This window comes from Mustela erminea, chromosome 5 (genome assembly GCF_009829155.1).
Source record: "Mustela erminea isolate mMusErm1 chromosome 5, mMusErm1.Pri, whole genome shotgun sequence".
NCBI classification, from domain to species: Eukaryota; Metazoa; Chordata; class Mammalia; order Carnivora; family Mustelidae; genus Mustela; species Mustela erminea.
The window spans coordinates 85,216,220-85,228,826 of NC_045618.1; the positions used below are offsets into that span (position 1 = coordinate 85,216,220).

The following is a 12,607-nucleotide window of genomic DNA, read 5'->3' on the forward strand; positions in this document are numbered from 1 at the left end:
ATATACTAGGCTAGATGGTCTTGTGCAACACCAATTAACATTACTAAAGCTCAGGTTCTTCTTGTTTAACAAGGATAACAACACTCTTCCAGGAGTGACTGATATGCATATAAAGAACTTAGCACAGTGCCTGGACAGCAAATGCTCAAATGCTAGTTATAGATACAGTAAGTTCAAGTCAGATAAAACAAGAAGCTGAACTGTGTACAGAACTTGGTAGTTACTGATATTTCAGATACAAAGGAGATAAAGGAAGTAGTTAAGAGTGGCCTCAGAGAGTTCATATCCACAATATATAAAAAAGTGATACAATTCAACACCAAAAACCCCCCAAATAATCCAATTAAAAATGGGGGGGGCGCCTGGGTGGCTAAGTGGGTTAAGGCCTCTGCCTTCGGCTCAGGTCATGATCCCAGGGTTCTGGGATCAAGTCCCGAATGGGGCTCTCTGCTCGGCGGGGAGCCTGCTTCCCTTCTTCAATCTCTCTGCGTGCCTCTCTGCCTACTTGTGATCTCTGTCTATCAAATAAATTAAAAAAAAAAAAAATGGTGGAGGGCCTGACTAGAAATTTTCCAAAGAACACATACACACAGATGGCAAACAGACATGTTAAAAAATACTCAGGGCAGGGGTGCCTGGGTGACTCAGCAGTTTAAGCCTCTGCCTTTGGCTCAGGTCATGGTCTCAGGGTCCTGGGATTGAACCCCGCATTGAGCTCTCTGCTCAGCAGGGAGCCTGTTTCCCCCCTCTGTCTCTCTGCCTTTCTCTCTGCCTACTTGTGATCTCTGTCAAATAAATAAATAAAATCTTAAAAAAACCAAAACACTCAAGGGGTATATAGGCCTCTAACTCTTGATCTTGGCTCAGATCATGATCTCATAGGTTGTGGGATCAAGCCCCGAATCAGGCTACCTGCTTTGCAGGAAATCTGCTTGAGGTTCTTGCCCATATCTCTTTGTCCTTCCCCCGACTCATGCATGCGCAAGCTCTCTAAAAGTAAATAAATAATTCTTTAAAAAAAATGCTCAATTGCTGGGGCACCTGGGTGGCTCAGTTGGTTAAGCGCCTGACTCTTGATCTCAGCTCAGGCCTTGATCTCAGGGTAATGAGTTCAAGCCCCATGATGGGCTCCATACTGGACATGGAGTCTACTTAAAAAAAAAAAAAAAGTTCCATATCACTATTAATCAGGGAAATGCAAATCAAAACCTTGCACCTGTCAGGATGGCAACAATCAAAAAGATAAAAAAAACAAGTGTTGGTGAGCATGTGGAGAAAAAAGAACCCTGTGTACTATTGATAGGAATGTTAATTGGTGTAGCCACTGTGGAAAACAGTATGGAAGTTCCTCAAAAAAATTAAAAACAGAAATACCATATGATCTAATAATTCCTGTACTGGATATCTACCCAAAGAGAACAAAAACATAAACAAAGATATATGCACCCCACGCCTATGTTTATTGCAGCATTATTTACAATAGCCAAGATATGGAAGCAATTCAAGTGTCCATCAATAGCAAGTCAATTTACTCAACTGAATGAGTGAAGACACACATACATACATATACAATGGAATATTAGGTAGCCATAAAAAGGATGAGATCTTGACATTTGTGACAACATGGGTGAGACAAACACCATATGATTTCACTTATATGTGGAACCTAAAAAACAAGTGAACAAATAAAAAGGAGAATCAGACCTAAGTATGGAAAGCAAACTGATGGTCAATGGAGGGGAGAGGGGTGAGGTATGGGCACAATGGGTGAAGGGGAGTGGAGGATACAGCCTTCCGGTTATGGAATGAATTAAGTAACAGAAATGCAAAGGCACAGCATAGGGAATATAGTCAATTGTATTGTAATAGCATTGTAGGGTGACAGATGGTAGCTATACTTGTGGTGAGCGTAAGTACAGAGAGAGATACTGAATCACTATGTCACATAGCAAAAGTACAGAGAGATATTGAATCCCTATGTCTTTTTGTTTGTTTGTTTTTTGAAGTAAGCTTTATGCCCAGTGTGGGGCTCAAACCCATTACCCTGAGATCAAGGGTCAATCATATGCTCTACTGACTGAACCAGCCAGGAAACCTGAAACTAATGTAGCACTGTGTGCCACCTATACCCCCCGCCACACACCAAAAAAAAAAAAGCAGCCTCAGGTTAGGTTTCTTACTAGAACAGAGAAGGAAGTAGAGCTAAGAACATAAGAAGACTTTTTTTTTCTGGATATATTTTAATTTTTTAAAAATAATAATAATTTTTTATTATGTTAGTCACCATATAGTACATCACTAGTTTTCGATGTAGTGTTCCATGATTCACTGTTTGTGTATAACAGCTATGACCTGGCAACTCTATTTACCCCAATGATGCAGATGTAGTGAAAAGAAAGGCCATATGTACCCCAATGTTCACAGCAGCAATGTCCACAATAGCCAAACTGTGAAAAGAGCTGAGATGCCTTTCAACAGATGAATGGATAAAGACATGGTCCATATACACAATGGAATATTATTACTCAGCCATTAGAAAGAATAAATACCCAACTTTTCATCAACATGGATGGGACTGGAGATTATTCTGAGTGAAATAAGTCAAGCAGAGGAAGTCAATTACCATATGGTTTCACTTACTTGTGGAACATACAGAATAGCATTTAAGAAGGCTTTTAACCAGTTGAAGACTTAGCTGAGATTTTAAATTTACCTGCGGACAATGCCAATCTATATTTGCCTGTGTGATTTTTTTGCCCAGAACACTCAGCTGACCCAGGCTGTCAAATGACCAATTTCCATATGCACTATAAAGTGATTAGGTATAATAATTAAGGTACAGAAAGAATTTTCCCAAGAAAACCAAATTGGAATGTGTATGTGTAACTGAATGAGGCGAACTTCAGTTATTCCTAAGCAGCTGACTAGAGTTAACTAGGTACTTTCAATTTTGCAAATTCTAACACGTGTTGTTGAACCACATCACTTACATGGATTTTACACTATAGGCTTACTAAAGAAAAAGGGAAGGATTAAAGAGAAAATTGTATCAATAGGGTATCATTAGCCAATCTGATAATACATTTAAAAAATTATACATTTAAAAATAATACATTTAAAAAATCACTTACCCATTTTGAAAAGAACTGTTTTGTGTTTCTGAATCATCACTATCACTGATGATAATAGTTTCTCCATCGACACTGCTGATATGTCCATTAGCAAAGCCATTTTGATGTGATGGAGGGAGGACTTCCAAAATCCTACACTGTAACCTGAAAGAAAAGGATACATTAAAAAATGGAAATTATTTGATATTTTATAATCAAATGTTTCAGAACAATCTAATTATTCTGAACAACTGAAAGATATTTTGTTTCGTAGAAACTATGACTCATTGATGTAACCAAATAGAAAATCTGTAACATCTAATTTAAGCCAAAGGTTAGCTACAGTTTAAAATAATACGAGGTCAATTTATCAAAATTCTTAGCAATTACATTATTTTTTAAAAAAAGATTTTATTTTATTATTTATTTGTCAGAGAAAGAGAGAGAGAGAGGGAGAGAAATGGAGAGAAGCAGGCAGGTAGAGGGAGAAGTACGCTTCTTGCTGACCAAGGTGCCTGATGTGGAACTCAATCTCAGAACCCTGGGGCATCATGCCCTGAGCCAAAGGCAGATGCTCAACCCACTGAACCACCCAGGTGTCCTAGCAAGTATATACTTAACTAAAGTTACTACTTAGAAAATAAAACACTGGCATAATATGTCATTATACAGACTGGATCTTATAGTTTTTCAAAGCACCCAACATTTTAAATTCTGAAATTCTCCTGATGATAACCTTTTTTATTCTCACCATAGCTTTTGTTGGCATTTCTGATCTCTATAACAAACTTCCTATTCACTAGTTCTATTGCCTCTATTTTTTTTTTACTAACATATAATGTATTATTGGTTTCAGAGGTACAGATCTGTGATTCATCAGTGTTATATCATATCCAATGCTCATTACATCACATTCCCTCCTTAATAACCATCACAAGTTACCCTTCCCTCCATCCTCCTCTCCTCCAGCAACCTTAGTTTGTTTCCGTAGTTAAGAGTCTCTTATGGTTTGTCTCCCTCTCTGGTTTCCTCTTATTTTATTTTTTCCTCTCTTTCTCTGTGATCCTGTTTTTTTTTTTTTTTTCTTAAATTCCCCACATCAGTGAGATCACATGATAATTGCCTTTCTCTGAATGGCTTATTTTGCTTAGCATAATACTCTCTAGTTCCATGTTGGCACAAATGGCAAGATTTCTTTCTTTTTTGATGGCCGAGTAATATTCCATTGTGTATATACACACCCCATCTTCTTTATCCATTCATCTGTCAATGGATATTTGGGCTCTTTCCATAGTTTGGCTATTGTGAACATTGCTGCTATAAACACTGGGGTGCAGGTGCCCCTTCAGATCACTACATTTGTATCTTTGGGGTAAATACCCAATAGTATAATTGCTGGGTCATAGGGTAACTATTTTCAACTTTTTTTGGGTAACCTTCATACTGTTTTCCAGAGTGGCTGCACCAGCTTGCATTCCCCACTAATAGTGTAGGAGGTTCCCCTTTCTCTGCATCCTCGCCAGCATCTATGGTTTCCAGACTTGTTAATTTTAGCCATTCTGACTGGTGTGAGGTGGTATCTCATTGTGGTTTTGATTTGTATTTCCCTGATGCTGAGTGATGTGGAGCACTTTTTCATGTGTCTGTTGGTCATCTGGATGTCTTCTTTGGATAAATGTCTGTTCATGTCTTCTGCCTATTTCTTTATCGCCTCTATTTTGAATTCCTTAACCTCTGCCCACTCTATCTGGATTTTATGGGCAATTCCAGACATATTCACAACTGAAATACTTCTCAACCCCATTTTTACTATGCCAATTTGCAACCTATAATGAAAATGTAGTATATCCATACAATGGAATATTATTCAGCACAAAAATTAAAATGAAGCATAGATGAACTTTGAACACATTATGCTAAATGAAAGAAACCAGACATACAAGGCCACATAGTGTATGACTCCATTTATAGGGAATATTCAGTAAAGGAAAATTCATAGACAGAAAGTGGGTAAGTGGCTGCCAAGATCTTGGGGGCAGGGAAGGGAAAAGGGTGAGAGAAAACAACTTAGGCAATCCAAGGGGAGGTTTTATTACTAAGAATATCTTAAGTACATATATACCTATACTTACCAATGGGGTAAATCTCTTTTCTGAGAAAAAGCAGTTCAAGATTAGACAATTTGCTCACTATTTATCATTCATTTGGTCATCCTACAAACCATAAACAAGTTTTGATATATTGTGGGCATTCATAAACTGCCCATCTAGTCACCATCCCCATTCTCCTAGGAACTTCATTCTTCCTTTACCCCACCTCCCTCCACACAGCAACTAAGTAGAGCTGTCATGGTCCCACAAGGTCCTGGCCAGAGTTAGTTGATACTGGGTGGGCACCTTTTTGCTGAGCCGATACATTTTTTCCAAGCCTTTATTTATTTATTTATTTACAAGATTTTATTTACTTTTAGAGAGAGGGAGAGTGAGTGTGAGCACATGTGCACAAGGCGGGGTACACAGAGGGAGAGGAGAGAGAGAAAATCTCAAGCAGACTCCCCACTGAGCATGAAGTCCAACATGGTGCTTGATCTCACAACCCATGAGATCATGGCCTGAGCCAAAATCAAGAGACAGACAGTTAACCAACTAAGCTACTTATGAGTCTCACTCTTTTCCAAGATTTTAAAATTTGGAATCTAGAAAGCAAAAATCAGTCCCTTTCCCATCACGGAATTTATAAGATATAAAGTTCTGGTTGGAGGCCATGTTTCCTGCCCTGAGAAGCAGGTAACTGTGCAGTGAGAAGATGAAGCCAGGATGCCTGGGTGGCTCAGTCATTAGCCGTCTCGCTTCGGCTTGGGTCATGATCCCAGGGTTCTGGGACTGAGGCCCACACTGGGCTCCTAGTTCAGTGGGAAGCCTGCTTCTCCCTCACCCACTCCCCCCGCTTGTGTTTAAATAAATAAATAAATAAATAAATAAATAAAATAAAATCTTAAAAAATAAATAAATAAATAAATAATAAAATAAAATAAAATAATAAATAATAAAATAATAAAATAAAATAAAAATAAATAAACAAATAAATAAATAAAATCTTAAAAAAAAAAAAAAAAAGAAGATGAAGCCAACGAGAGAGGAGAGATGGCAAAAGTACTAGAGGCAATCAATTCTCTTATTTCTGTTTTTCCTCAGACTTAAGCTGGGCTTTGCTCATCTAAGGTTTAGCTATTTAATTTTTCCTTTGATTCAATAAACTGATAAGTGACCCTTTGTCCCTATTTTTTAAAATTAATTTTTGTCACTTACAGCCAAAATAAAGAGAATCATACAATTCAGAAAGACCAACAGGATATTCAGAGTGGACTCATTTTGGGAAGCTGGTGAATTTTTTTTTAAGGTTTTTTTTTTTTTTGACAAAGAGAGAGAGATCACAAGTAGGCAGAGCAGCATGCAGAGAGGGGTGGGGGGAAGCAGGCTCCCCACGGGGCAGAGAGCCCGATGCGGGGCTTAATCTCAGGACCCTGAGGTCATGGCCATAACTGAGGGCAGAGGCATAGCCCACTGAGCCACCCAGGCGCCCCGGAAAGCTGATGAATTTTTATAACATAATAGCACATATTTTCATTAGTGTACATTTTATCATGTGCTCATTAATTCTCCATTAGAAGAACATCTTTAGTATACCCTAAAATATCTAATAGTGCTGCTGTTAGGCACAGAGAAAACCAGGACCAGGGATTTCCTGCTAGGAAATTTCTGCATCATTCCTAAATTGAAGAAATAATCGGTTTTACAGCACCCCAAAGTTTAAGAATCCTCAAAATGTAAACTATGTAGGTGAATCCTCAAATCATCTTCTCTCTTTGCTCATTTTCCCTCATTCTGAGTGTTATATAGGTTCAATTAAAAGTATCATATGTGACTCCTTTACAACTTGCTCTTAAAGAATTGAGAACAAACAGAGAGGACTCAAATTACTAAAATGAGAAGTAAAGTGGGGGACATTACTAGTGATTTTACCAAAACTAAAAAAAGACTATAAGAAAAGATTATGGACAATTGTTTATGCTGACAAATGGGATAGCTTAGATAAAATGAACAAATTCTTGAAAATACACAAACTACCAAAACTGACCCAGGAAGAAATAGAAAATTTGAATAGATTTGTAAGCAGTAAGACTGAATCAATAATCAAAAACTTTCCAAAAAAGAAAAGCCCAGGACCAGATAGCTTCATGGCAAATTCTATTAAACATTCAAAGAATTAATATCAACTCTCAAAATCTTCCAAAACACTGAGGAGGATATAACATGTCTTAACTTATTTTATAATACCAACATTACCCTGATACACAAACCAGACAAAGACATGGCAGAACATATAAAGAACACTTATTAACTCAACAAAAAGAACCCGATTCAAAAACAGGCAAAGGACCTAAATAGATACAAATGGCAATAAGTACATGAAAAGATGTTTAGCCATCGTTAATCTTAAGTAAAGGAAATACAAAATAAAAATTGCAATGAGATACCACTTTATACCAAGACGGCTATTATTAAAAGAACAAAACATGAGAAATAATGAGTGTTAGTGAGGATATGGAGAAACTAGAACCCTTGTGCATTGCTGGTGGGAATATAAAATGGGGTAGTTGCTGTGAAAATAGTGTGATGGTTCCTAAGAAAATTAAACACAGAATTATCACATGACCCAGCAATTCTATTTCTAGGTATATACCCAAAAGAATTGAAAATGGGAACTTGGGGGTGCCTGGGTGGCTTAGTCGTTAAGCGTCTGCCTTCGGCTCAGGTCATGATCTCAGTGTCCTAGGATCAAGTTCCGCATTGGGCTCCCTGCTCAGGGGGAAGCCTGCTTCTCCCTCTCCCACTCCCCCTGCTTATATTCCCTCTCTCACTGTGTCTCTGTCAAATAAATAAATAAAATCTTAAAAAAAAAATAACAAACAGGAACTTTGCAGATACTTGTATACCAATCAAAAGGTGGAAAAAACTCAAATGTCTACCAATAGGTAAATGGGGAAACAAAATGTGGAATATTCAGCATCCATGAAAAGTGATGAAATTCTGATACAGGCTACAATATGGATGAACCCTGAAAACACTATGCTCAGTGAAATAAGCCAAACAAGTAACAGATATTGTACAAACCCACTTATATAAAGTATCTAGAAAAGGAAAATTCATGGAGACAGAAAGTAGAATAAAGGTTACCAGAGTCTGCAGGGAGGGAGAAATGGGGAGTTATTGCTTAATGGGTACAGAGTTTCTGTTTGGAATGATGAAAAAGTTCTAGAAATAGTAGTGATGGTTATGTAACACCGTGAATATACTTATGACAACACATTATACATTTAAAAATGATTACAATGGCAAATCTTATGTTTATTTTACTTTTTTTTTTTTAAGAATTCTTTTCTGTTCTAACAATAAAGCTTAAGAAGGCTCAATTATCAAGGCTAAATCAGTAGCAAATGTAAATGGTATAAAAAGAACTGCAGGCTGACTTTCACCATTGGTTGGCAGAAATAATCCAGTGTTTCTAAAGAGGAACAACTACAGGAAATCCTATCAAAAATGTTAGGTAATTATGTAGCCTAATAATACAAAGGTTCTGTAAACTTAGTGACATGAACTGCACAAAAATATGCAAGGAATCAATCAAATGGACCCAGTTTTAAAAAATGTATTATTGAGGTATAGTTGACATGCAATGTTATATTCATTTCAGGTATACAACAGTTATTCAACGATTCTGTACATTATGCAGTGCTCACCACGGTAAGTGTAGCCATCATCTGTTGCCATATAGCACTATTACAACACGACTAACTATATTCTCTGTGCTGCACTTTTCATTTCCGGATTTATTTATAACTGGAAGTTTGTATTTCTTAACCCCTTTCACCTCAAACAGACCCAGTTTTGAAGGGTCTGGGTATCATCTAGGGATGATTTGCTCAGAGTTCCCTTTGGTGATGAAGGAAGCTCTTCAGTGAACTTATGATAAGGTTCTTCAAGTTATATAAAGAGATGGTTTTTCACTAGCAGAGCCCAGGTGAGTTCCCCTAAGTTGTGATGGTGGTGGTGGTGGTGGTCATGAAGAAAAAAAAAGAAATGGGTCTGTGCCCAGCTCAGGTATGGCTGGTGTGATGCCTGAAATGGTTCGACAGTCTACGGAAGGGAATAGTCTATGATCCCCAGTAGGGCCCACAGAGCTACAATAATTCAACAACTAATTTATTTAAAACCAACAGAAAAATAACATAGAAATATAATTCCCTGACACAATGAGGGAGAAGCAAACCAGTCCAGAGGCATAGATGAGAATGTAGGAAATGTTCTACATATAAATTATACTACTTATTACCAACACTATTAACTTTGCACAAACCACAGGTTTAACATTTCTTGCTAATCTTATCAAGGCCAGGCCTCTTGCTAGTGCTAAGCTAAACTTCAGTTAACTATTCAAGATGTTAAGTCAACACCTTCTAATAGATTTCTAAATAAGCTTATTAGTCTATGTCTTTCAAATCCACTTGCTACAATTTCTTGGTTCTAGTCCAAAGAAGGTGGGAATGTAAAAAAGCTTAAAGAGTCATGAGTCCACAAATAGCTAGTGGGTCTTTTAGGGTACAGAAACTTTCTAAATTAAAGTTATGCTCCATTATTTGAGGACAGAGCGGAGGCTGGCAATCAAAAGATGACCCTTATTATTAGAGTTTCTGTATGCCAGATAAGTACATGACTTATACGTGTTTCTGTCTTCATATCAACTCCACAAGTTATACATTTTCCAGAAGATGAAAATTTAGGGTCAGAAAAGTTAAATCATTTTCTCATGCCCATAGAATCAGTAATGATACAATCAAAACTTTAGCTTTGACTCTGAAGCCCATGTATTTTCTAATCTTCCACTCTATTACTGGAACAGAAACACTGTACTGACCCAGGTGTACTTCAAAACTTTAAGCCCAGGCAGTCAAGAGGCTCCTAAGATGCTAATGACTTAAACAATTTTAAGAGTGAAAGCAAGTCTGTGGAACAGCAGTAAGCACAGAATGAGGACACAGCAGAAATTAGCCATAAATCTGTGACAATGAGAATGTAAACAAGGAAATAGCCTTTTATAAGAATACGGTATATAGCTCTTCTCCCAAAAAGTTGGGTCTTGTTTTATTTATTTTTAAAAAAGATTATTTATTTATTTGTCAGAGAGACAAAGAGCAAGTGAGCACAAGCAGTGAGAGCAGCAGACAGAGGGAGAAACAGGCTCGCCACTGAGCTGGGAGCGTGATGTGGGACTCAATCCCAGGACCCTGGGATCATACCTGAACTGAAGGCAGCCGCTTAACTGACTGAGCCACCCAGGCACCCCTGGTTTTGTTTTGTTTTATTCCTTCCTTCATTCATTCATTTAAAAGATTTATTTGAGAGAGAGAGACAGCAAGAGAAAGCATCAGAGGGGAGAAGATCAGAGGGAGAAGCAGACTCCCTGTGGAGAAGGGAGCCCGAACCCCGGGATTTCAGGATCATGACCTGAGCTGATGGCAGATGCTCAACAATGGAGCCACCCAGGTGCCCCCTGGTTTTGTTTTAAAAATAGTTTTAATACGGGCGCCTGGGTGGCTCAGTGGGTTAAAGCCTCTGCCTTTGGCTCAGGTCATGATCCCAGGGTCCTGGGATTGAGCCCCGCATCCGGCTCTCTGCTCAGCAGGGAGCCTGCTTCCCTCTCTCTCTGCCTGCCTCTCTGCCTACTTGTGATATCTGTCTGTCAAATAAATAAATCTTAAAAAAAAAAAAAAGATATATAGTTCAAGTGAAAATCTTTGGAAATAAAATCCTAGATATAAGATATATGGGTTAAATCCTACATATTTCTAATAAGTATCAAATACCTGGATATTATGAGCATGCTATTTAAGCTCTTTAGTATTCAAAATTATCACCTTAAAGCCCCAAGAGTTAGTCAGGCTTAAGTATAAATCATATTAATTAAAACTTCACCAAAATACTTTAAAATTCTAACTACTGTATTCAAATTAATAAGCAATTAAAGCGTTTGTGTGCTTAGCTTTATGTTAGCCTGGCATACTGACACCAACATGTAAAGAGACATGATAACCTTGTAAGAAGGCAAGACCAACATATGAAGATCAGAGACAAGTAAACACTAAATATAATGAAATGCCACCACAGATTTAGCAGCAAGTGACCTTTCGTTTTGACATATAGTATTTTATTTATTTATTTATTTATTTGACAGAGAGAGAGAGAGAGAGAACGAGAGAGCGTGCGCGCGCACGCACAAGTAACCAGAGTAGCAGGCAGAGAGAGAGTGGGAAGGAGGCTTCCTGCTGAGCAGAGAGCGCAATGCAGTGCTCGATCACAGGACCCTGAGATCATGACCTGAGCTGAAGGCAGCGGCTTAACCCACTGAGTGAGCCACCCAGGTGCCCTGTTCTTTTAAAAATATTAATGCACATGAGAAAGGCTAACTGAAGTAGGTCTACTTGTTAGATCTCACTGAAGTATAGATTAGTCCTGTGATACTTATCAGAAGAAAGGTCAAAGAGTTCTGTGTAATGCGAGAACTGTGTCAAAGGAGACCTATTCTATAGGTTCTTTCTACCTCAACCATAATAAACATTATAAAAATTCACCTAAAAATCCATTCTTCATGAAAAAAAATTCAATATACGGTATGTCTCTTCCACCTCGAGTTAGTCAAACGAAAGTCAAATGGCTTCTGCACATCAAAATACAGTGCATAGAAGTAAAAAAGAATTAGCAAAGATTATTATATACACGACTACTAAATTAAGATGACAGAATTATACCAAGTACTTCTTGCACTCTCAAATTCTAGCTGGAAGCTTAAAGGAAATAACCTGAATATTTTTTTACTATCCTTAAGGTCAATAACATTCTTTTTTAATAATTATTATTTATTTGTCAGAGAGACAGAGAGAGACAGAGAGCGAGCATGTAAAAGCAGGTGGAGAGACAGAGGGAAAAGGAGGCTCCCCACGGAGCAAGGATCCTGCCAGACTCCATCCCATGACCCTGGGATCATGACCTGAGCTGAAGGCAGATGTATGACTGACTGAGACACCCAGGCATCCCAGGTCAGTAATATTCTTAATATGGTAACAGTGAAAATCAACACACTGACTGACTGACTGGAAGCAGGTGAAGATGCAAGCATACCTTCATAAAGATTAGTAACTAAAAGGTAAAACACCAGCCCATTCTAATGACCAATCACAGCAAATTATTATCAGATTGCTAAATTAATTTGGCATTACAGTATCTTTTATTTGTTCTTTTTTTAAAAAAGATTTTATTTATTTCTTTGACACAGAGAGAGACAGCAAGAGAGGGAATACAAGCAGAGGGAGTGGGAGAGGGAGAAGCAGGTTTTCCGGTGAGCAGGAAGTCTGATGCGGGGCTCGATCCCAGGACCCTGGG

The 12,607-nt window shown here is 38.0% G+C and overlaps 1 protein-coding gene across 2 annotated transcripts in view; it reads right to left on the reverse strand.

Moving 5' to 3' along the window:
• The window catches only part of BAZ1A (bromodomain adjacent to zinc finger domain 1A), a 92,093-nt gene that overhangs the window by 54,955 nt on the left and 24,531 nt on the right, over window positions 1–12,607 (reverse strand). For both annotated transcript variants that reach the window (XM_032344020.1, XM_032344019.1), the window contains exon 3: window positions 3,132–3,275. In XM_032344020.1, the coding sequence (XP_032199911.1) occupies window positions 3,132–3,275 (144 nt within the window). The remainder of the gene's footprint in view (window positions 1–3,131; window positions 3,276–12,607) is intronic.